This window comes from Bos mutus, chromosome 9, assembly GCF_027580195.1.
Source record: "Bos mutus isolate GX-2022 chromosome 9, NWIPB_WYAK_1.1, whole genome shotgun sequence".
In the NCBI taxonomy this organism is placed as follows: Eukaryota; Metazoa; Chordata; class Mammalia; order Artiodactyla; family Bovidae; genus Bos; species Bos mutus.
The window spans coordinates 42258614-42285366 of record NC_091625.1 but is presented as its reverse complement, the minus strand read 5'-3'; the positions used below and the strand labels follow the sequence as shown (position 1 = coordinate 42285366).

General features: G+C 41.0%; 1 protein-coding gene across 1 annotated transcript in view; it reads right to left on the bottom strand.

Annotated features, from left to right (window-relative positions):
- SEC63 (SEC63 homolog, protein translocation regulator) overlaps window positions 1-13450 on the bottom strand; it is a 66151-nt gene extending 52701 nt beyond the window's left edge. The window contains exon 1 of the mRNA XM_005898203.2: window positions 13202-13450. Coding sequence (XP_005898265.2) covers window positions 13202-13325 — 124 coding nt within the window. The 5' untranslated portion in view covers window positions 13326-13450. The remainder of the gene's footprint in view (window positions 1-13201) is intronic.
- Between the last annotated feature and the right edge of the window lie 13303 nt (window positions 13451-26753).

Here is a 26753-nt window from a genome sequence, read left to right as displayed (position 1 = left end):
AGAGTCAGACACAACTGAAGCGACTTAGCAGTAGCAGTTTATACAATTACTAGTTTCATGGCCAGGAAAAACTACCTAAGTAATATCATTAATTTATACTTTTTAAAGAAATTACTCACATTTATAGAAAAAGGAAATTACAAGGTCATAAAATAATTCTGTGATTTAGAAAACAACAGAGCAACACATGATGACTGCTCTCAGCAATCATAAAGTCTGTATGTTCACAGGAATAGTCCAGGTTTGGGGATAGGTTATTATGATTGTGATTCATAAGCTATACAATGCCTTCACTAAAACAGTCACATCCATCTGTCCTGCAGAATGATCTGCCAGTCTGTAGTACAGAGTGAACCCTTAGCACTGTACTCCTAGAATCTGAAGAGCTAAAAGAATGTTAGCCAGATGAGATCTTCAAATCTGTGTGCCTGCTTATTACAAAAGAATTTAAAATCATGTACCTTCTTATAGACTTCTAATTTGGCATCTAAAATTTTCATTGTACGTTTGAAGAGGTGGCAAATATGTCATTTCCAACATAAGTTGACATTTTAAAATAAAAGTTTCATCGCTTTTAGATGTACCAATGAAATGTGAAAACCATAGCAATTTCATACCCACCATCATCCATTTACAGAAATTCATGAACAAGCTCTTCATCCTACCTCCCCCACATAATTTTATCCTAATTGTAATATATTTTTATCCTAGTAAGTCATTTCTTATACTACTGACACATCCTTCTTAAAATTAATGTTTTATTCCGGGACTATTTTTCCCAAATTTTTATATTGAAAATTTTCAAGCCTTCAGAAAAGTTGAAAGAATATTACATTGAACAATACCCTTCACCTAAATTCACCAACTATTAATATTTTGCAACTCTTGGCTTTATTTCTAGTTCCTTCTTTCCCTCTCTCTCCCCCATTTTTTTAGAGTAAACTGAAGACATCAAGACACTTCACCTCTAAATGCTTTGGCATACATGGCCAAAGAACATTAGGAAAGTTTAACACATCCAGAAGTTTTTTTTGACATGTTAAAATTTCTGACGCTACTTTTATCTGTATGCGCGTGCATGTCTGTGTGTGCTATCAAGGCAACATAAATATTCAGTTCAGTCGCTCAGTCGTGTCCAACTCTTCATGACCCCATGAATCGCAGCACGCCAGGCCTCCCTGTCCATCACCAACTCCCGGAGTTCACTCAGACTCACGTCCATCGAGTCAGTGATGCCATCCAGACATCTCATCCTCTGTCGTCCCCTTCTCCTCCTGCCCCCAATCCTTCCCAGCATCAGTCTTTTCCAATGAGTCAACTCTTCACATGAGGTGGCCAAAGTACTGGAGTTTCAGCTTCAGCATCATTCCCTCCAAAGAAATCCTAGGGCTGATCTCCTTCAGAATGGACTGGTTGGATCTCCTTGCAGTCCAAGGGACTCTCAAGAGTCTTCTCCAACACCACAGTTCAAAAGCATCAATTCTTTGGCCCTCAGCCTTCTTCACAGTCCAACTCTCACATCCATACATGACCACAGGAAAAACCATAGCCTTGACTAGACGAACCTTTGTTGGCAAAGTAATGTCTCTGCTTTTGAATATGCTATCTAGGTTGGTCATAACTTTCCTTCCAAGGAGTAAGCGTCTTTTAATTTCATGGCCACAGTCACCATCTGCAGTGATTTTGGAGCCCAGAAAAATAAAGTCTGACACTGTTTCCACTGTTTCCCCACCTATTTCCAATGAAGTGGTGGGACGGGATGCCATGATCTTCGTTTTCTGAATGTTGAGCTTTAAGCCAACTTTTTCACTGTCCACTTTCACTTTCATCAGGAGGCTTTTGAGTTCCTCTTCACTTTCTGCCATAAGGGTGGTGTCATCTGCATATCTGAGGTTACTGATATTTCTCCTGGCAATCTTGATTCCAGCTTCTGTTTCTTCCAGTCCAGCATTTCTCATGATGTACTCTGCATATAAGTTAAATAAGCAGGGTGACAATATACAGCCTTGACGGACTCCTTTTCCTATTTGGAACCAGTCTGTTGTTCCATGTCCAGCTCTAACTGTTGCTTCCTGACCTGCATACAGGTTTCTCAAGGGGCAGGTTAGGTGGTCTGGTATTCCCATCTCTTTCAGAATTTTCCACAGTTTATTGTGATCCACACAGTCAAAGGCTTTGGCATAGTCAAGAAAGCAGAAATAGATGTTTTTCTGGAACTCTCTTGCTTTTTCCATGATCCAGTGGATGTTGGCAATTTGATCTCTGGTTCCTCTGCCTTTTCTAAAAGCAGCTTGAACATCAGGAAGTTCACAGTTCACATATTGCTGAAGCCTGGCTTGGAGAATTTTGAGCATTACTTTACTAGCATGTGGGATGAGTGCAATTGTACGGTAGTTTGAGCATTCTTTGGCATTGCCTTTCTTTGGGATTGGAATGAAAACTGACCTTTTCCAGTCCTGTGGCCACTGCTGAGTTTTCCAAATTTGCTGGCATATTGAGTGCAACACTTTCACAGCATCATCTTTCAGGATTTGAAATAGCTCAACTGGAATTCCATCACCTCCACTAGCTTTGTTCGTAGTGACGCTTTCTAAGGCCCACTTGACTTCACATTCCAGGATGTCTGGCTCTAGGTCAGTGATCACACCATCGTGATTATCTGGGTCATGAAAATCTTTTTTGTACAGTTCTTCTGTGTATTCTTGCCACCTCTTCTTAATATCTTCTGCTTCTGTTAGGTCCATACCATTTCTGTCCTTTATCGAGCTCATCTTTGCATGAAATGTTCCTTTGGTATCTCTGATTTTCTTGAAGAGATCTTTAGTCTTTCCCATTCTGTTGTTTTCCTCTATTTCTTTGCATTGATTGCTGAAAAAGGCTTTCTTATCTCTTCTTGCTATTCTTTGGAACTCTGCATTCAGATGTTTATATCTTTCCTTTTCTCTTTTGCTTTTCACTTCTCTTCTTTTCACAGCTATTTGTAAGGCCTCCTCAGACAGCCATTTTGCTTTTTTGCATTTCTTTTCTATGGGAATGGTCTTGATCCCTGTCTCCGAAACTCAAATACTGTTAAAGATATAATAGCTTTAAAAAAAAAAAAGCAACTTAAAACACAAGGATGTACATCCCACTAGAACCTTAAACACTACATACCCCAAAGTAAAAACAATTCACTGAGCTGAAAGGACCCACAGACATAAGAGGTACTGAGAATGTCTTCCTCAAGATCATAGCCAATCTGGCCAGAGATTCTTTAAATAAGCTTTTAGACATTAATATAAATCCATATAATAAATTCAGCATATATATAAGAGCAGAAGGAAGAAAACATTCACCACTCCAACACCCAGGTAATAATCACTAATAACATTTTAATATGTTTCCTTTGTAGTCCTCTTTAGGAGAACATCTGGGAAGCAGGAAAAAAGCTGGCAAGGTGGATGGTACATACTCAGGAAAGATTTCTCTGTGAACAAGGCAATTCCAGCAACTAATTTCTAGGGACAATATGCTTCCCTCAATTGAAGGGCTGTGGGGCTGCCTCAATCAAGACTCTCAAGGACCCTCAAAACCCTCTTTTCAGCAGTAAACATGACATCTACTACTATTCCCAGTGCAACAAATGCCCAAGTGAGTTTCTCAGACAGCAGAACAAACAGGACATACAAAAGCTAATTTAAGGAAAGCACTGTATAATGTACCAATGTCCCAATGGAGAGACACAAACACATAAAGCTAAAGTTTTAGTTTTTTAATTTCTAAATATCTCCATGTTTAGAAACTTGTAAACAATATTTAATGACTACTAATAACCAAATAAATTAAGACACCATAATATACCTACCATCCTATATAATTAGACATATAAACTGTTCCTAACTTCTTGGCATTATGGGCATACAGGGTGTTCTTTGAGAAGCAATTTCCAAAGTGAGGGTGGGGAAAGTCTCCATACCTCCAATGAGCAATTCTTGGAACACCAGCTAGGTGTCCAAGAATTCAACTCAACTCTGACACCATCTACCCAGACTGTAGGGTTGAGGGTTCAGTCCTCCAAGACTGTACACCCAAGCCCCCCTACTTTAGATGCCAGTCATTAGCCCAGATAATAGACTGGGGGTTCCAATAACCTCTTCCTTTGGTTTAATTTGCTAAAGCAGCTCACAGAACACAGAGAAACATTTTACTTACTATATTACCAGTTTATTATAAAAGGATACAACTCAGGAATGGACAAACAGAAGAGATGCACAGAGCAGGGTTTGGAGAAAGGGCAAGGAGGTTATACATAAATGTATATAAGAAGTACATATTTGGTCATTCAGATGACCATAATATATTTAAGTCACAATATCACAGTATCTTTCTCTAGTCCTGTATTTAGACCTATATCCTTAGAACACTGCCCTAGAGGTGGAATTACTAAAGTTTTTAACATGTATATAGCTCTCTTCTAAAAAAAAGAAGTAGGACTATACATTCTTTTTCAGCAGTTTGCATGAATAGCACTACCATTCTGCAGCAGCCAGTAATAAAGTCCATTTTTATTAATCTGCACTCAACTCCTGGAAGCAGACATTGTTTTCTTATACATAATCACCCCTCCCCTTTCCAGCTGCCAAGAATATAATAGGTACTATATAAATATTTGTAAAGAACGTACAGAATTCCTTTATCTAGAAAACATTATTACATGTCCTTTATTAAGTACACATTGGTAAGTACCTACTATGTGCCCAGATCTTTCTGGACACTGAGGACACATCAAAAAACAATATAAAAGTCCCAGCTCTCACAGACCATACATTCCAGTTCAGAAGACAGCAGTAAAAAAATAAACTTTATAGTATATTAGAAGATGATAAGTGCTGTGAAGAGAAATAAAACAGAAAAAGTGAAGAGCTTTTTTGCAGGCAGAAAGAAACTTAACAACTTAAAATAAGGTGCTCAAAGAAGGCAACACTGAGAAGATGGCATTTGAGCAAGGCCATAATAGAGATGAGGAAGATCACAACAGGCTATCTAGAGGAAAAGCATTCCAGGCACAGGAAGCAATAACCATAAAGGTTCCAGAGAAGCATGCCTCACGTGCCCTAAGAACGGTGGAGCAGCTGGTCTGACTGGAATGGAAGGAGCAAGAGAGAAAGGAACAAGAAATGAAGTCCAAAAGTTCATGAAGGATTTTATAGACCACTCTATGACTTTAGCTTCTATTCAGATTGAGATGGGAGAGCCTTAAAGGGTTCTGAGTCCAAGAGTGACATGCGCCAGCTTCAGTTAAAAAAGGATCACTGTGCTACTATTTCGAGAACAGACTGCAAGGAGCAAGGGTGGACACAAGGAGACCAGTTTGGAGACTAACAATAATCTAGGCAATAAAACAGGACAGTGCTGGTAGCAAAGCAATTAGAAATGGTCAGACTAGATGTAATTTGAAAGTAGAGCCAACAGGACACACTAACATCTGGAAGCAGCACATAAGACAGAGATAAGCCAAGAGAAACTCCGAGACTGCTGGCCAGAACAGTTGAAGAAACAGTTGTGATTAACTGAAATGGGAAAGACTACAGGTCAGGAAGGTTGGGAGAATGGACAGAAATCACATTGATTTTTTGCATAATAAGATCTCTATTAGATACACAAATAGAAATGTGGAGAGTTCAAGAAGAGTTCTAGATTGGAAATGTAAGTCTGGGAAATGTAATTTTTATGAGTCACATAGATGATACCTAAAGTCATGAGACTGGGTGAGATCACCAAAGGAAGTACAGATGGAAAAGAAGTTAAGGTATCAGCCTAGAGGTATTCTAATATTGAGGTCCTCACTGGTAAACTATGCTCAATAAATCCCAAGAAAAAACAGATACTACCCTCACATCTACAGCCAAGTGATTCTTGAAAAGACTGTGTTCATTCAGTGAAAAATGAACAGTCTCTTCAATAAATACTGCTTGGACAACTGGATTTCCACCCATAGGAATATATTCAAAAGAACTGAAAATAAGAACTCACAGATTGGTATACAATGTTCACTGCAGCATCACTCACAACAAAGAATAGAAATAACCCAAGTGTTCATCAATAGATGAGTGAATTAAAATATGGATATATCCATACAACAGAATATTGTTCAGCCATAAAAAGAATTATGTTCTGATATATGCTACAATATGGATGAATCTAGAAAAATTATGCTAAATGAAATAAGCCAAACATGAAAAGGCAAATACTGTATGATTCCCCTTATACGAAATATCTAGAATCAGATCAGATCAGATCAGTCACTCAGTCGTGTCCGACTCTTTGCGACCCCATGAATCACAGCACACCAGGCCTCCCTGTCCATCACCAACTCCCGGAGTTCACTCAGACTCACGTCCATCGAGTCAGTGATGCCATCCAGCCACCTCATCCTCTGTCGTCCCCTTCTCCTTCTGCCCCCAATCCCTCCCAGCATCAGAGTCTTTTCCAATGAGTCAACTCTTCGCATGAGGTGGCCAAAGTCCTGGAGTTTCAGCTTTAGCATCATTCCTTGCAAAGAAATCCCAGGGCTCATCTCCTTCAGAATGGACTGGTAATAGGCAAATTTATATAGTTTTGTCTATATATATGGAGTTTACCAGGGGCTGAAGGAAAGGGACAATAAGAAGCTACTGCTCAACAGGCAGAGTTTATTTAAGTTGATGAAAAATTTTGGAAACAGTGGTGATGGTTGCGCTGCATTGTGAACCCTACAGTGTATACTGAACTATACACTTAAAACAGTAAAACTACAAATTTTCCCTTTTGTTTTGTGATCCCATGGACCACAGCCCACCAGGTTCCTCTGTCCATGGGATTTCCCAGGCAAGAATACTGAAGTAGGTTGCCATTTCCTTCTCCAGAGGTTCTTCCCACTGCAGGGATCCAAACACGTGTCTTTGGCACTGGCAGGAGGGTTCTTTACCACTGAGCCACCAGGGAAATCCCTCATCCTTTAATAGTCCAGTCAAAATCAACCTAACTCTAAAGAGACTTTCCTCACCTCTAGATACTGACGACTACCACCAATTAGATGCAAATACTTTATCCAACTAACTTCCACAGCACTTATTTTCACTTTTCCTACATTTTCTTTGCTGTGTTTTGGATATATTAATAATAATTCGTATTTGTCTAATTCTAATTCTCCCACCCCATCAGGGTTATAAACTAACAAAAGACTGTATTTACACTGCATGCCTCTTTGTACTGTCGGCTGTTTTTATATAGGTAAACAGTGAGTGCTCAATCAATAACTACTAGATTTAACTAAACTGGCAAAAATCTATAGCAAAAAACATCTGGAATACACATGAGAAAATTCCTTCATCCATACTGACACAAATGTAATTCCAAAATGTAAGGAACACCTTATGTTACCATACCCAACTTTGGGTTCACCCACCTACCACAGCAAAGACAATTCACTGATGCTAGGTGTGGTGAAGGACACTACAGTGTTTATCGTGGATGCCAAGCAAGGAGTAGGGGCAGCTCATGCTCAAAAGACCCAAACTCCACAACCCAAACTCCAAGGGTTTTTAAAGGCAACCTCTGGGGGCTTCGGGGATGCAGGATACACGACTTTCTTCTGACTGGGGTGGTGAGGTGGAGTGGTTTCAGGAATCTCAACTATCAACCTTCCAATGTCACCTCAGGGATGCGGGTCTTAGTTCCTAAAGAACAACTCCAAGAGATCCTTCAGACTGTCCTGTATATTCCTTGAGGATGAACTAGCACTCTTTTTACTCATGACTTCCCTACTTAAGTAACTACCTATGCCTGCTCTATGGAACTCAAGGAAGGCCCACGAGACTGAAGTCTTTTTCTACAAACAAGAAATGGGGAACACCAAAAGGCTTTTGTACCTGGGAGGGTCCTGCAGGGTCCTGCTTGGTTTCAGTCCCCCATTCCTTTGATACTCTTCACTCTTGAAAAGAATAGGTACAGGACAAGGAAGGGAATAATTTTGGATAGAAGTTAATCATAAACTCTGCAGAGGAACTCAGGCTCTAGGGAGACTTAGTTTTCACTTATTAAGAAAATGAACAATAATGCCTTTCAAACAAACAATATGATGGTGAGATGGTGTAAATATATTTATTATCAATAAAGTCTGGTAACAGGAAACTTTTTTTCAAAGAAGTCCAAGTACAATATGGATACATTTGTTGTTGTTGCTTAGTTGCTGAGTTGTGTCCATCTCTTTTGCAACCCCATGGACTGTAGCCCACCAGGCTTCTCTGTCCATCAGATTTTCCAGGCAAGAATACTGGAGCGGGTAACCATTTCCTTTTCCAGGGGATCTTCCCCATGCAGAGACTGAACCTGCATCTCCTGCATTAGCAGGCAGATTCTTTTTCCACTGAGCCATCTGGGAAGCCTGGATACATTTGTTTGGACTTTTAAATTTCTGAACAAAAAGTATAATTAAGGGAATGAACATCTGAAAGTTGTATTTGATATGAAAATAAACCTATCTTTGTCTTTCAGCTTCTTCAAGATCAAGCTAGAATGCAAGATGACCTTTAAATAAAAACAATTTATGTAATGCATTTACTAATTCCAATGTTTGTCACCATATTTATAAAACCTAAACTTGTACTGCCAGGTTTTCAGCTGGTTTCCTCGACTGTGTGGAACTTAAATGTGTCTATGCTCATGTCTGGTACCCTTTCTGTCTGGACAGAACAGAGACAATGACTTGATTTTAAAATGAGTCAAGCTTTTTAGATCTCTAATACCCCTTTCAAAATCTAAAATTTTAGGAAGACTGTATGTTCTAAGTGGAATATGAACATTCAAAAAATATACTGCCTTGCACACAGCGCTTTGCACTTCTCATTTTAATACTTATTATAATGCGTTATACTAATTACGGAGGGAGTGCAAGGTAGTGGCTAGCAAGAGAAGCTTTGGCATAAGATGAATTTGGGTCCAACAACCAATCTTCCACTTAGCAGCAATATGGCTTTAAGCAAGTTGGTTAGCTCTTCTTTGGCTCTATTTTCTCATTAATAAAATTGGGATAACACTTGAGTCTAACTCAAAGTGATACAGTGAGTGCATTCAGCACTTCCCATCCTGAGGCTAGTAAACATTCAATGAACAGCTGCAGCGCCTGACATGAAGATTACAATCATCTGTCTCAGACTGGAATGGGATGTGGGATCTCCCCCAATACGAAAAGGGACTACTATACCTAAAGTCATCTCAAAGGAGATGCCCACACCAAAATATTTTAACTGTTTTTGGGTGACAGAATTACAAGCAATTTTTGTTCTGTCCCTTTGATCTTTTTTGCATTGAGTATATGTAACTTATTAAGAAAAAAGCTCTAAACCCTTAAAAGCCTGATCTATCACCTAGAAGCAGCATCTAGCAGTCTTATATGCTCTATGTGTGTGCTCAGTCACTCTAGTCGTGTCCAACTCTGCAACCCTACAGACTGTAGCCCACCAGGCTCCTCTATCCATGGGATTTTCCTGGCAAAGATACTGGAGCAGGGTGCCATTTCCTCCTCCAGGGGATCTTCCCAACCCATGGATCAAACCCAGGTCTCCCACAATGCAGGTGGATCCTTTACCACTGAGCTACCAGGGAAGCCCATTATGCTCTATAAATAACTTGCAAAATGAACAAATTTCTACAGTGCCTTTAGTTTTAAAGCAAACATGTTTATATGCATTTATTTCTTTGCTTCTCATCATCACTTCTTGGTAGGTAGAGCAGTTTATTATTACTACTCTTAGAAAATGAGGATGAGAGTTCAGAAACAACTAATCAGGGACTAGGCTGAAACTTAAACCCAAAACCTCTAATTCAAATGAGTTTTTCACTTTACTATTGAGCACTAAAAGTGAACTCTTACATTCCCAAGTCAGAGAGCTAAATCACTTGTACATATCTGAAAGGCAAGGAACAAAGAATAAAGGAATTCAACTTTTAAAGTTTCATTAATCCTTTCAAACAATCTGAGTACATGAGTGTACCAAATCAAATTGTTCCAGAAAGTCCAAGTAACCAGCAAAAACAGCAGGCCCTAACAGCCCCAATATGTGCCAGACACTGTTCTCAACACTTTACATATACCTATTTTATTAATTTAATTCTATGGAACATAACTACTGTCTCTATTTCAGAAATGAGTACACTAAAACACAGAGAAGTTAAACCACTTGCCTAAGATTAACACAGTAATTGGCAGACCCAGGTTTCAAAACTAGTTTTGAAAAGTAAGGAGTAAAAAAAAAAACAAAAACCCAAATTTGGGAAAAAGTAATGACATATTTTATCTCAATTCAAATGATCTATAATCCTTAACCTATGGAAAGAATAGAAGTCCTCTCAGGATTATTTGAGAAGGAAATGGCAACCCACTCCAGTATTCTTGCCTAGAGAATCCCAGGGACGGGGGAACCTGGTGGGCTGCCGTCTATGGGGTCACACAGAGTCGGACACGACTGAAGCAACGCAGCAGCAGCAGGATTATTTGAATTTGTAATAATTACAGCATTAATTTTCTCTTGTCAAGTATCACTGTAAACCTATTAAAGTTACTTTAACAAAAATATTCTGCTTTCAACTACATTATTTTATAGCACTGTTTTACTCTAAATGCTTCTTAGCTTGGTAAAACCAAAAGGCTAAGACATTAGAGACTTTTTTGTTTTTATCAAAGTGCCCATATCAAAAGAAATATGCCACCTCCCCAAACGACAATTCCAGCTAAAGACCACTACCTACTTTAGCAACTCAACCTAGCTACAATTTACAACCTTGTAAAAAACCAATACATAGCACTCACTCCAGATCAATTAAATCAGAGTACCTGGTGATGGTCATTCCCCCAAATGATTCTAACAAGGAGTCAGGGCTAAGAACCACTATTCCTTAACCACTAAGGAAATCCAAATCCTCCATGTTATTACTTCAAACAGAACTTTTTTCATAATGGTCAGAAAAAGTATTCAGTCACTTATTCAGTGAACTTGCAAACAACCAAGAGAGTAAGATAAACAGGACCCTTCAACTACTAAAAGGGGTATTAATTATAAGTGCACTTAGCCCAACAGATTAGACAAAAGTTAAGGCAAAATGGGGCTATCCAGGTGGCTCAGCAGTAAAGAATCCATCAACCAGTGCAGGAGACACAGGTTCAATCCCTAAGTCAGGAAGATTCCCTGAAGAAGGAAATGGCAACTCATTCCAGTATTCTTGCCTGTGAAATCCCATGGGCAGAGGAGTCTGCCAGGCTACAGTCAATGGGGGTCGCAAAAGAGTCAGAAGCAACTTAGGGACTAAACAGCAACAACAGAAAAGGGATTCCAGTAATAATGCTAACAGAGTAACTTCAACTAACATCTCAAATATGCCAATGCAAAGACCAAGCTACTTCTATTTTTCAAATCCAAGATTTGCACACCTGAAATGGCGCCATGCTTTCTTGATGGACTCATGGGCCCAACAATTCCGAAAGAGCAACACTGAAACAACCGTCAACCTGAAAACTGAAAGCCCCCAAAAGTGTTATCTTGTAAAAAATAACTAAACAAAGATTAAACTCAACTTTAAGGTTGTATAACTGCTGGCAAAGGAAATCTTTTTATGTTTTCACATAGAAGATACCCCTGAAAAGTCAAGACTGCCCTAAGAACTCTGAAATTCAAAATCATCATATGCCTACATATGTTTGAAGGAAAATAATTTGGTGACTTGTACTGATAGGAGGCTATTTATAATCTTTATTCATCTCACTTAAAAAGTAGTCATTAAGTCACTCACTTAAAAAGCTGTTGGAATAATTTGCTTGATTATTAGTGATGTTTTAGACCCTTAATGGCTTGTTAGGGCAGGTATTATCTTTCTAAAATCTGAAAAATTCTGTGGTATATCTGTCCTCAAGCATTTTGAATAAAGGGTGTGGGTCTGTAGTAGTAATTTTGAATAATACAATATGATATTTTAATATTTGAACTTATTTTATTTTCCTGTGAAACAGTAAGCAGCCAAAAGCACTGAATCAGTCTTAAAGCTTAACAAGACCTGGGTTGATTCAATGCTTCACTGGGTCACAATGTCCCCAAAGTAAAGTATATCACCTGGACAACGTAGACCCCCAACACACCCAACTTGAGAGTCTATTTACTCAAGTTACCAGAGCTCTTGAGAAACAGAAAACCTTCCCTAAATGTTCATACTCAAAACCTGTTACTGTTAACGCACCATAAGCAACCTCCATAAACAACCTATTAAGGCCTTGCAGTTCTATCAGTCTTAAGAATATCACCTGCCATATGTCCTAACAAGAGTGCAACAAATGGAATCTAAACATTACCCAAACATAAAATGCCTTGACAAGAATCTATTTAATTATGTGTTCTACACCAATGTCGTTCAAAGTGAAAAAATTTAGAACTGAAAGAAAATGGACCAACCACCTCACAACCGATCTACCTACAAGCCTTAATCCTTCCTTCATACTTAAGCTTTTTTCGCCATAAACAGGAAACTTCGAAGAGAAGGAAATAGAGAAATGCCTAATTCTTGCTAAGGAGAATAACATCATTGCTTCCAACCCCCACAGTGTGAGTGAACAAATGAAAAGGCAACGAGGGAAAGGCACGGAGAGGTGGGGGACGTTTGGGGAGCTCAGCTGGAGTCCTATACATGCCACCCAACTCAGATGGTGCCCTAAACATCTGTAACGACAGCTGCAACAGGGAAACGGGGGTGTCGGGGAAAGAGGACCGTGGCTTGGCGGCTCAGAGTGGAGCCTGCACGCTTGTCTTCTTCCTTTGCCAACTCTTCTCTCACCTTCCAATTCCCATCCTCGCGATCCCATCCTGCTCCCTCCATAAAGAAAAATACCAATAAAACCCGAGGCAGAGAAGACAAAGGGGCAGGACACGGCTGCAAGGAACGTTCAGAACAATAGGGGAGAGGGAGCACAGCGAAACTCCTGAGGAGGACAATAAGGGGGGTGGGAGGAGCCCAGAGAGACACCCAGGGAAACACCACCGAGCCCGGGCCCCGCGGGCGGCGGACGCCTGGACGCGAGGCCCGGCCGCGCGGGCGTTATCACCCTGTGCACGGCGGGCTGGGCTGGGCCGGAGCGACGCGGCCCGGAGGAGCCGGTGGGGCCTGCGCGGGTCAACAGGCAGCTGCCGGCGGGACTCACCGGCATTCTGATCTCGGGGCCAGAGGTAGTATGTGGCCGGAATCACGATGAGCCCCACGAAGGAGGTGAGGAAGTAAAAGAAGGTGTTCCCGCTGTCATCGTACTGGAACTGCTGCCCCGCCATGGCACCCCCTCCTCCGCCTCCCTCTTCTCACCGCCGCCGCCACGACCCCGCTCTGCAATCCAGCTCCCAGCTCCCCGGCCCCGTGTGGCGTAGCTCCTACGCCGCCGCCGCCGCCGCCTCTCCTCCCCGCCCCCACGCTACTCTCAGGGACAAGCCGCCGCCACTGCCGCTGCCTTCTCCAGCTCTCGCGAGAAGAGAGAGCTCCCGCCCCACTCGGTTTTTCCCTCCCCCGCCCCTCGCTTCTCCCTCACTAGCTCGCTGAAGGAGACGTGGCGCGCGCAGCCGAAGATCTCCGCGAGGTCCCGCCCTTAGCCCTGCCCGCTTAGCTTCAGCTCCGCCCCTCGAGCTCTGGTAGACCCTCTTTTAAGGCCCCGCGTCTACCCTAAAGTTTCTCGTCCCCCCCCCACTTCCGTTTCCTGGCCCAGGGTCCCACTCCAGGTCGCGAAGATCTGTTTATTGGGTCCAAGCCGAGGCTTCCCGGCCGAGCAGTGGGCGCGGGCGGTTCACCTGCCTGCGAGCGGGGTCGCACCCATTCGAAGCAGAGCTGAGTCTTCCTTGCCTCCCCTGTCTTCCATACCTACGTCACCCTGTCATACACTCTCTTCTATTTCCCTGGTTTGATAAGAATGTTTCTTTAAGTTCCGAATCGGCTCCTCCACAGTTTGGAAACTAGGGTCTCTCAGGATAGGGCGGCGTGGGGACAAAGCGGGAGCTGCGAGGAGGGCCGGTGAGGGGTTTGTTAGGGGCCTTTTGCAAAGCGATGTTAGCTCTTAAAAGACCGCAATCTACATTGCGCCCATTTTGCAGATGGAGATTTCCCACGCTGGTAGAGATGGTGACCGACCTATCCCAGAGCTAAAATATTCATAGCATTTTCTTCGACACACGTGGTAGGCAAAGACCTTTATTGCTTTAAATGATGGTCGGCGAATTCCTTGGAATAAAGCATGCCCACTCTCCAGATAAAGGAAAATGAGGCTCAGATAGATTGCCTACAGTCAAGCACAGTAAGAGAAGGTCTGGGGGTTCAAACTCAGATTACGCTGACGCCACAAAGCCAGAGCCCCCTGACTACCAACTCGTCGCTGACCCTCGCATTCCCCTGAGAGCAACTGGCACTCCAGCGCAGAGCGTGGGCAGGAATCTGCGCTAGGAGGAGGGACCGCTGGGGGAGCAGACGCTCTCTGCAGCCTCTTTGTTCGCCGACTGTGAGATCCCAGAAGCTGGTGTCAGCCAAACTGGGAGCCGAGACTGCTGGTGCCCTGATCTGCGAACGAGCCTGTTTTCCCGAGGCAGTTCTGACCGGGGCCTGTCCCAACATCTGCATCGCCCCTCAGGGGACCAAAAGGAAAGGCCCACCCGACTCACCTCACAGAGCTTTTGTGAAGATTAAAGGCTGTTTGGCAATCCACTCCAGTACTATTGCCTGGGAAATCCCATGGACAGAGGAGCCTGTCCATGGGGTCGCAAAGAGTCGGACACGACTGAGCGACTTCACTTCACTTCACAGTGAAAATTGGAAAACAATATGATAAATATTACACTGTATTTTAACTCACTTTAAGGTTATATAGTCTATTTACTAGGCTCCTTTCAATATACCTTCCATTGTTAGAAAAGAAATCTGGTCACTTATCATCTTCTATTTCATGTCCTCAAAGATAGTATTTATCATAATCAGGGATGACTTCATAACAGACTATATGCACATGCATTCTCCCCTTTCAAATGTCCTACCTACCCATTTTGAAATGAAATTTCAAAAAATCAATTCTCTGTATTCCTATCCTCACTTTTTTCTGTATAACGTTTTCAAAGACGGTATTTGAGGGGAAGAAGTAGAACAGAAGTGAGGGGAAGAGAATTGGACTATGAAGTCAGCACAGCACTGTGATCACCGAATGCTGATATGCCCAAAGCAATTTGCCTTGCTTCAGAAACAAATTTGTCATAAAATTGGCTCAACTGCAGTGGGTAGGATCCCGAAGTTCCTCTTGTTTCTCTTGAATTTGTAATAAAGTTTTCCCAGGTTTTAATACTGCTGAAATGGTTGCTTTTTATTACTCTGATTATAGGTTTTACTCAGCATTTGTATAAAGATAATACATCAGTTTTATAACCTTGTGTCAATATAAATTATTCATGATAAATATTCCTCTTCTGATGCTTTTTCTGCAGGAGTAATTTGCTGCAGCTTTGGGTCATGCATATGAGTGGTTTGAACAGAACTGAACCGTGAAACAAAATTTTGAACAAATCACATTTATTTGCTAAACTCTAGACCAATCTAAAATATGAATTTTTTTACCAAATTAAAATGTTAAAGATTTGAAAATGTATCTTCTATTTTCAAAGGTATAAATTCACTTTGTCTTAGAACTTAATGTTATTCATCATAGATGAACTCAGGTCACCCAAATATTCTCCAAGGCAAATCCGAATCATACCTTTAATTAATCACAATTTTCTGACTCTAATTTTTTTAATTGTTTTTAGACAATTGTTTCTTTCAAGATATCTTTTAATTGAAAGATATAATAGCAGTGAATTTGGTTGAACTAGAGCTACCAATACATTTTCTTTAGTCTACAGGACATGTTAAAAGACATTTTTAAAGTTTTCTCTATATGTAAATTTATTCTGTAGGTGACAATTTTCACCAATTCATTTTAATTACTAGGTAGATATTTCCTCTCAAATGTAAAAAGCCTAGCTGTTCTTTCGTTCCTCCTAATAATTTGCTTTTTCCTTAGAGTGAATCTTTCACTCATTCATGCTTGCAACTACTGGTGTTGACTTACATTTATACATACCAAAATACATTTGTGTAGCCATAGTCAACATGATTTAATTTTCTGCTTAATGTAATTAACCTCAAAGAGACTGGAAAGAACCAAATTAATAAGATACATGCAATTATTTCCAGTCTTTTCCCCCTTCTCCACCCTAGGATAACCTTCACTATCAAAGCTTAGCAAATCTTCTTTAACATTATACCTCATTACTTGATTTCAGTGTCAGGATTTTCCCCATTAACAGCTGAATCTCCTCTAATATAAATTGAAGGATATTATTTGGTTTCACAGAGGTGACAAGTTATCCGCATTATGATGACAACAATAACATCAACAAAGTAACATTTGTACAACACTTCTAAAAAAATATTTGTTTGGCTGTGCTGGTCTTAGCTGCAGCAGTGGGATCTTCAATATTCATTGCAGCATGAGGGATCTTTAGTTGCTACCTGTAGGATCTAGTTCCCTAACCAGGGATGGAACCTGGGCCCCCTGCAATGGGAGCACAGAATCTTAGTCACAGGACCACCAGGGATATTCCTGTACAAATTATTTACAAAAAGCATCCTCAACATTATTCCAGTTGAAATTTGAGAGCATGATCCACATGTTGGAACTTTGACGAGGTAAAAAGTATTAACCCATTGCAGTCCTTTCATTCAGTAGCTTCCTAAGGCCCTTAGGGTGCAATGAAACCTCAGTCTTAACACTGGAGAGAATGTGAAGGGAAGTATGGGTTGAAAAGACATTAGAATGGGTAATGCTCCACTCTTTATTGACTACGCCAAAGCCTTTGACTGTGTGGATCACAATAAACTGTGGAAAATTCTGAAAGATATGAGAATACCAGACCACCTGACCTGCCTCCTGAGAAATCTGTATGCAGGTCAGGAAGCAAGAGTTCAAACTGGACATGGAACAATAGACTGGTTCCAAATCAGGAAAGGAGTACGTCCAGGCTGTATATTGTCACCCTGCTTATTTAACTTGTAAGCAGAGTACATCATGAGAAATGCTGGACTGGATGAAGCACAAGCTGGAATCAAGATTGCCGGGAGAAATATCAATAACCTCAGATATGCAGATGACACCATCCTTATGGGAGAAAGTGAAGAAGAACTAAAGAGCATCTTGATAAAAGTGAAAGAGGAGAGTGAAAATGCTGGCTTAAAATTCAACAGTCAAAAAACTAAGATCATGGCATCTGGTCCCATCAGTTCAGTTCAGTTCAGTTCAGTCGCTCAGTCATGTCCAATTCTTTGACACCCCATGAATCGCAGCACGCCAGGCCTCCCTGTCCATCACCAACTCCCGGAGTTCACTCAGATTCACGTCCATCGAGTCAGTGATGCCATCCAGCCATCTCATCCTCTGTCATCCCCTTCTCCTCCTGCCCCCAATCCTTCCCAGCATCAGAGTCTTTTCCCATGAGTCAACTCTTCGCATGAGGTGGCCAAAGTACTGGAGTTTCAGCTTCAGCATCATTCCCTCCAAAGAAATCCCAGGGCTGATCTCCATCAGAATGGACTGGTTGGATCTCCTTGCAGTCCAAGGGACTCTCAAGAGTCTTCTCCAACACCACAGTTCAAAAGCATCAATTCTTCGGCGCTCAGCCTTCTTCACAGTCCAACTCTCACATCAATACATGACCACAGGAAAAACCATAGCCTTGACTAGACAGACCTTTGTTGGCAAAGTAATGTCTCTGCTTTTGAATATGCTATCTAGGTTGGTCATAATTTTTCCTCCAAGGAGTAAGCGTCTTTTAATTTCATGGCTGCAGTCACCATCTGCAGTCATTTTGGAGCCCAGAAAAATAAAGTCTGACACTGTTTCCACTGTTTCTCCATCTATTTCCCATGAAGTGATGGGACTGGATGCCATGATCTTCATTTTCTGAATGTTGAGCTTTAAGCCAACTTTTTCACTCTCCACTTTCACTTTCATCAAGAGGCTTTTGAGTTCCTCTTCACTTTCTGCCATAAGGATGGTGTCATCTGCATATCTGAGGTTATTGATATTTCTTGGCAATCTTGATTCCAGATTGTGCTTCTTCCAGTCCAACGTTTCTCATTATGTACCCTGCATATAAGTTAAATAAGCAGGGTGACAATATACAGCCTTGACGGACTCCTTTTCCTATTTGGAGCCAGTCTGTTGTTCCATGTCCAGCTCTAACTGTTGCTTCCTGACCTGCATACAGGTTTCTCAAGGGGCAGGTTAGGTGGTCTGGTATTCCCATCTCTTTCAGAATTTTCCACAGTTTATTGTGATCCACACAGTCAAAGGCTTTGGCATAGTCAATAGAGCAGAAATAGATGTTTTTCTGGAACTCTCTTGCTTTTTCCATGATCTAGCGGATGTTGGCAATTTGATCTCTGGCTCCTCTGCCTTTTCTAAAACCAGGTTGAATATCAGGAAGTTCATGGTTCATATATTGCTGAAGCCTGGCTTGAAGAATTTTGAGCATTACTTTACTAGCATGTGAGATGAGTGCAATTGTATGGTAGTTTGAGCATGCTTTGGCATTGCCTTTCTTTGGGATTGGAATGAAAACTGACCTTTTCCAGTCCTGTGGCCACTGCTGAGTTTTCCAAATTTGCTGGCATATTGAGTGCAACACTTTCACAGCATCATCTTTCAGGATTTGGAATAGCTCAACTGGAATTCCATCACCTCCACTAGCTTTGTTCGTAGTGACGCTTTCTAAGGCCCACTTGACTTCACATTCCAGGATGTCTGGCTCTAGGTCAGTGATCACACCATCGTGATTATCTGGGTCGTGAAAATCTTTTTTGTACAGTTCTTCTGTGTATTCTTGCCACCTCTTCTTAATATCTTCTGCTTCTGTTAGGTCCATACCATTTCTGTCCTTTATCGAGCTCATCTTTGCATGAAATGTTCCCTTGGTATCTCTAATTTTCAAAGAGATCTCTAGTCTTTCCCATTCTGTTGTTTTCCTCTATTTCTTTGCATTGATCTCTGAGGAAGGCTTTCTTATCTCTCCTTGCTATTCTTTGGAACTCTGCATTCAGATGCTTATATCTTTCCTTTTCTCCTTTGCTTTTTGCTTCTCTTCTTTTCACAGCTATTTGTAAGGCCTCCCCAGACAGCCATTTTGCTTTTTTGCATTTCTTTTCCATGGGGATGGTCTTGATCCCTGTCTCCTGTACAGTGTCACGAATCTCATTCCATAGTTCATCAGGCACTCTATCAGATCTAGACCCTTAAATCTATTTCTCACTTCCACTGTATAATCATAAGGGGTTTGATTTAGGTCATACCTGAATGGTCTAGTGGTTTTCCCTACTTTCTTCAATTTCAGTCTGAATTTGGTAATAAGGAGCTCATGATCTGAGCCACAGTCAGCTCCTGATCTTGTTTTTGTTGACTGTATAGAGCTTCTCCATCTTTGGCTGCAAAGAACATAATCAGTCTGATTGTGGTGTTGACCATCTGGTGATGTCCATGTGTACAGTCTTCTCTGTGTTGTTGGAAGAGGGTGATTGCTATGACCAGTGCATTTTCTTGGCAAAACTCTATTCATCTTTGTCCTGCTTCATTCTGTATTCCAAGGCCAAATTTGCCTGTTACTCCAGGTGTTTCTTGACTTCCTACTTTTGCATTCCAGTCCCCTATAATGAAAAGGACATCTATCTTGGGTGTTAGTTCTAAAAGGTCTTGTAGGTCTTCATACAACTGGCCACATCACTTCATGGCAAATAGATGGGGGAACAGTGACAGACTTTATTTTTGGGGACTCCATAATCACTGCAGATGGTGACGGTAGCCATGAAATTAAAAGATGCTTGCTCCTTGGAAGAAAAGTTATGACCAACCTAGACAGCATATTAAAAAGCAGAGACATTACTTTGCCAACAAAGGTCCATCTAGGCAAGGCTATGTTTTTTCCAGTAGTCATGTATGGATGTGAGAGTTGGACTATAAAGAAAGCTGAGCACCAGAGAATTGATGCTTTTGAACTGTGGTGTTGGAGAAGACTCTTGAGAGTCCCTTGGACTGCAAGGAGATCCAACCAGTCCATCCTAAAGGAAATCAGTCCTGAGCATTCATTGGAAGGACTGATGCTGAAGCTGAAACTCCAATACTTTGGCCACCTGATAAGAGGAACTGACTCCTTGGAAAAGACCCTGATGCTGGGAAAGATTGCAGGCAGGAGGAGAAAGGGATGACAGAGGATTAGATGGTTGGATGGCATCACCGACTCAATGGACATAAGTCTGAGTAAACTCCGGGAGTGGGTGATGGACAGGGAGGCCTGGAGTGCTGCTTTCCATGGGGTGGCAAAGAGTCAGACATGACTGAGCAACTGAACTGAACTGCAGCTCCACTCTGAAAGCATGAAAACAATGTTAAGAAAGAAATTGAAGGCTGTGGTTTTCTTTAGTGTTGGGAGCAGGTTTGCATTTTGGCTCCTCTCTTTGCTTGAGTTTGTTGGACTTGTCAATATTGTTCTTATTCTATCCCTACTTTTATGATTACAAAGCCGATAATTTATTGCACTAAAGCTAGTTGTCAACAATGTATCAACAAACTTAGAGTATTCCTTTATGAATTAATTGTATTCATTACCAACATATCTAAATTCTTAATGAAAAAAAAAAGGATTGACATCTCACAGTAAGCCTTAAAATAGCACTTAATTAAATTTCCCACCCAGATTGAAATATAATTTGGAAGACTGGCCAGAAATAAACAGGAGAGATCACTTCAGGCAATTTCAAGGTTGTATATTTGCATAAGAAGAATAATTCTCAATAGAGACTAGAACCTAAAAGGAAACATTAATCACCTTGTTGAAAAGCAAATATTTGTGGGTCCTGAAGTTTATAAAATTGGAAAGCATTAATTAAGAAAAATATGTAGAATTATTATTAAAATATGCTAAGTCTCTTCAGTCATGTCCGATTCTTCACTACCCTATGCTCTGTAAATTTCCAGGCTTCTCTGTCCTTGGGATTCTCCAGGCAAGAATATTGGAGTGGGTTGCCATTTCTTCCTCCAGGGGATCTTCCTTACACAGGGATCAAACCTTCATCTCTTTTGTCTCCTGCATTGGCAGGCGGGTTCTTTACCACTAGCTCAGAAAGTTCGTATTTACTATGGACTTTGATGGTGATGATGTGTCAAGGTAGGTTCATTACTTGTAACAAATGTACTGCTCTAGTGAGGAATGTTGAAAATGGAGGAGGCTTTGCATGACAGCATGGGGGTGGAGTTGGGGGGGAGAGTAGGAAATACATGAGAAATCTCTGTACCTTCCACTCTGTTTTGCTGTGAACCTAAATCTGCTCTAAAAAAATAAAGTCTACTAAAAATAGCTATTGTTTGTAATAATTATAATTGCTATAGGTTTGTGTTCTACAAATGAAGTCTGATAAATTCTATTTTTGCATGATTTTCACCAGGATTTTTAAAAATATGACATTTTCAATTGTATAAGCTACATATTGTATATATTTCTACTAAAAGAGAAACTGTGGAAAATTCTTAAAGAGATGGGAATACCAGACCACCTTACCTGCCTCCTGAGAAATCTGTATGCAGGTTAGGAAGCAACAGTTAGAACTGGACACGGAACAATGGACTGGTTCAAAATTGGAAAAGGAGTACGTCAAGGCTGTATATTGTTACCCTGCTTATTTAACTTATATGCAGAGTACATCATGCGAAATGCCAGGCTGGATGAAGCACAAGCTGAAATCAAGATGCAGGGAGAAATATCAACCTCAGATATGTGGATAACACCACTTTAATGGCATAAAGCGAAGAGAAACTAAAGAGCCTCTTGATAAAAGTGAAAGAGGAGAGTGAAAAAGCTTGCTTAAAACTCAACATTCAAAAAAGGAAGATCATGGCATCTGGTCCCATCACTTTATGGCAAATAGATGGGGAAACAATTGAAACAGTGACAGATTTTATTTTCTTGGGTTCCAAAATCACTGCAGATGGTGACTGCAGCCATGAATTAAAAGACCCTTGCTCCTTGGAAGAAAAGCCATGACCAACCTAGACAGCATATTAAAAAGCAGAGACATTACATTGCCAACAAAGGTCCATCTAGTCAAAGCTATGGTTTTTCCAGTAGTCATGTATGGATGTGAGAGTTGGACCATAAGGAAAGCTGCACACCAAAGAATTGATGCTTTTGAACTGTGGTGTTGGAGAAGACTCTTGGAAGTCCGTTGGACTACAAGGAGATCCAACCAGTCAATCCTAAAGGAAATCAGTCCTGACTATTCACTGGAAGGACTGATGCTGAAGCTGAAGCTCCAATACTTTGGCCACCTGATGCAAAGATCTGACTCCTTGGAAAAGACTCTGATGCTGGGAAAGATTGAGGGCAGGAGGAGAAATGGGTAACAGAGGATGAGATGGATGGATGTCATCACCAACTCGATGGACATGAGTTTGAGCAAGCTCCAGGAGTTGGTGATGGACAGGGAAGCCTGGCGTGCTGCAGTTCATGGGGTCACAAAGAGTTGGACATGACTGAACAACTGAACTGAACTGAACTAAAGAGAGATTTTTCCTTTTTAACAAGGCTCCAATGACAACCAAATCCTCTGCATATAATTTGAAAAGCTCATGAGTGGAAGAATTTTCCACAGAGTGGTCTCTGTCTCTGAACATTTCAAACAATATTTCTCCTCCATTACCTATATACTTCAAGTACCAGGCCAAATGGAATATATTCATATCATGAATCAAGATGTATCACTCTTTCACATTACAATGCTAAGTAAGTTTGCCCCAGGGTTGGAGGTGGAAGAAGTATTCCTGGAAGTGCTAATAGCTATACACAGAAGTAACTGTAAGCTACATGAAAACATCACCCAGTGATATCATTCAGTCATTCAACATTTAACATTCACTGAATGGCTGACTTGGGTTGCTGTATGGCAGAAACTAGTGCAACATTGTAAAGCAATTTTTCCCCAATTAAAAATAAATTTTAAAAAATTCATTGAGCTCGCATATACTATTAGCCAATGTGGGGAGCACAGGAATGTTGTGTTTTTTTAAACATTTGGTGGGGGCTTCGCTGGGCCTTCGTTGCTGTGTGTGTGGGCTTCTCTAGTTGGAGCTAGCAAGGACTACTCTCTAGCAGCTAGGTGAGACAGGGTCTCTCACCTCTGGAAACTTGTCTACAGTCTAATGAGAAGGACATACTTTTCCAATACGTAACAAAAACCAGAGAAAGGAATTGATAAATGCTTTAAGAAATATATAAATAAAATTATTTCTGAGTTCATAGTAAAGAGCTCTTTCTTTTGGCAGAGAGAATCAGAAGGCTTCAAAGAAGAGGTGGCAATTGAACCAGGCCTTGAAACTGAAATAGGAATTGAGGGAAAAAATCCAGGTAGAATCAGTTCAGAGAACATTTGGAGAAACCCATGAAGTCCAGTCTGGCTGTGAATGGGAATCACAAAGATGGGAAAATACTTTTCAGTCCAGGTTACAGGCAACATGTTAGCAATATTACCATTTAATGAGCTTTGTTAAAGGACTTCATAAGTGGGAGACATTGCAATCTCCATTGGATACCTTAAAAAAGAGAGAGAAAAATGATTCTAACTAACATAGTTTTAAGTATGGGCCTACAGAATACAAGAGGGTGAACCATGTCACCATTTCTACTATTTTTTCTTTCTTCCTTTACCCACCATATAGTTTTCACTCTTCAATATCAATAGTTATGTCCCCTAAAAGACTTTGACATACCTCTCTCTGCTGGCCCCTATATTTCACATCCTGTTCACTCCCTACTTCCAGTCCTGCTTCCCCACCTCTGTCCTGCCTCACATCTGTTCTCTACACAGCAGCCGGGGATCCTTTTCTTCTTTTAACTTTCTATTTTGAAATAATTATAGATTCACAAGAAGCTACAAAAATAGTAGAGACAAGACAGTCTCCTCCAGTGGTTAGTTAGTTCAGTCGCTCAGTCGTGTCCAACTCTTCACGACCCCATGAATCAATCGCAGCACGCCAGGCCTCTCGGTCCATCACCAACTCCCAGAGTTCACTCAGACTCACATCCATCGAGTCAGTGATGCCATCCAGCCATCTCATCCTCTGTCGTCCCCTTCTCCTCCTCCCCCCAATCCCTCCCAGCATCAGAGTCTTTTCCAATGAGTCAACTCTTCGCATGAGGTGGCCAAAGTACTGGAGTTTCAGTTTCAGCATCATTCCCTCCGAAGAAATCTCAGGGCTGATCTCCTTCAGAATGGACTGGTTGGATCTCCTTGCAGTCCAAGGGACTCTCAAGAGTCTTCTCCAACACCACAGTTCAAAAGCATCAATTCTTCAGCACTCAGCCTTCTTCACAGTCCAACTCTCACATCCATACATGACCACAGGAAAAACCATAGCCTTGACTAGACAGACCTTTGTTGGCAAAGTAATGTCTCTGCTTTTGAATATGCTATCTAGATTGGTCATAACTTTCCTTCCAAGGAGTAAGCGTCTTTTAATTTCATGGCTGCAATCACCATCTGCAGTGATTTTGGAGCCCAAAAAAGTAAAGTCTGACACTGTTTCCACTGTTTCCCCATCTATTTCCAATGAAGTGATGGGACCGGATGCCATGATCTTCGTTTTCTGAATGTTGAGCTTTAAGCCAACTTTTTCACTCTCCTCTTTCACTTTCATCAATAGGCTTTTTAGTTCCTCTTCACTTTCTGCCATAAGGGTGGTGTCATCTGCATATCTGAGGTTATTGATATTTCTCCTGGCAATCTTGATTCCAGCTTGTGTTTCTTCTAGTCCAGCGTTTCTCATGATGTACTCTGCATATAAGTTAAATAAGCAGGGTGATAATATACAGCCTTGACGTACTCCTTTCCTGAAATGGAACCAGTCTGTTGTTCCGTGTCTAGTTTGAACTCTTGCTTCCTGACCTGCATACAGATTTCTCAAGAGGCAGGTCAGGTGGTCTGGTATTCCCACCTCTTTCAGAATTTTCCACAGTTTATTGTGATCCACACAGTCAAAGGCTTTGGCATAGTCAAGAAAGCAGAAATAGATGTTTTTCTGGAACTCTCTTGCTTTTTCCATGATCCAGCGGATGTTGGCAATTTGATCTCTGGTTCCTCTGCCTTTTCTAAAAGCAGCTTGAACATCAGGAAGTTCACGGTTCACGTATTGCTAAAGCCAGTGGTAAAATCTTATAAAAACTATAGTACAATATCAAAATCAAAAAATTGTCTTTGGCATAATCTATAGGTCTTATTCAGATTTCACATTTTACATACAAACACGCTTGTGTGTGTATGTGTGTGTGTGTGATTTTTCTAAAGCCTATAAGCTGATGTAACTTTGTTCAAAATAGCCCAAAGTCTTCCTGCTGCTGCTGCTGCTAAGTCACTTCAGTTGTGTCCGACTCTGTGTGACCCCATAGACGGCAGCCCACCAGGCTCCCCTGTCCCTGGGATTCTCCAGGCAAGAACACTGGAGTGGGTTGCCATTTTCTTCTCCAATACTACCTCAGAGTAAAAGCCGAGGATTTGGGTCCACAGAGGTCATGAGTCACCTACCCAACCCCCCACCTCTCTGACTCCATTGCTATCACTGCCCCTTCCTTATTTCACTCCAGTCACACTGGCCTTGTTGCTCTCCAGACCTTTACACATTTTCTTCACCCAATTCTCCCAGTGGAGCCCTTCCCCTCTTCCTTCAGATCTCTGGTCAAATATTGCTTCTTCAGATAGGCCTTTCCTGATCTCTTTCGTTTTCTATCTCCTCATTTGCTTTTACTTTTCTTCAGCAATTTTGTCACCAGATGATATATTCTATATTAATTTGTCTATTTATAAAGTTTATTCCTTCACTAGAATGTAAACTCTACAAAATTACAATCTTGTTTTGTTTGCTTTTGTACTCTAGGTACCTGAAAAATAATGTCTGGCATATGGAAGGTGCACATTAAATTATTTGTTGAATGAATGAATACACAATTTATACTGTCATATTGAAATTTTTGATGCACCATTTTTAACTGTTTTTAAACCTGTCAGATTCTATGTTCTAGTCTTTTGGTGCTAGATAAATTCATGTTAATTGTTATAATCTCAGAAACTGGACTTTCTATTTAAACTTGAAAAATCTGGTCAAAAAATCTCCCGTTTAAAACAGATCTCATTGACTCTTCCCTCTTCTTCCTTCCCTTGTTTCTCCTTCATTTTTCTGATACACACTATTAAATATCAGAAGACATAATAATGAGAAATAGGGATTTCTTAAGGGATTTTTGTATTTGCATAGAGAAGTTTAGGGTTTATATAAGTTTGTCCAGTTGGTGGAGCCCAGGCCACAGCCAGCCCCCTGGTTTTAAGAGAGGCGAAAAGGGAGTATTTAGTGTTTTTATCTTCTATGGTGAGATAAAATTTCTGCCTCATAAGCTGGAAGATCCCGAACTTTGGAAAGGGTGCACATGTCACTAAGAATGTCACTGGTCCATGGTAATTGGGCTTTATGGTGAGATCCTCTCGCCATTGCTTCATGTGCTGCAGTTGTTATCTTGCTGAGATCTTTAGTTGAAAAAGGAGAATATTAGATGTTTGACTTTTTTGAGTTGCTGAAGTTGTTACAATCCCACCCACAGTGGAGATTG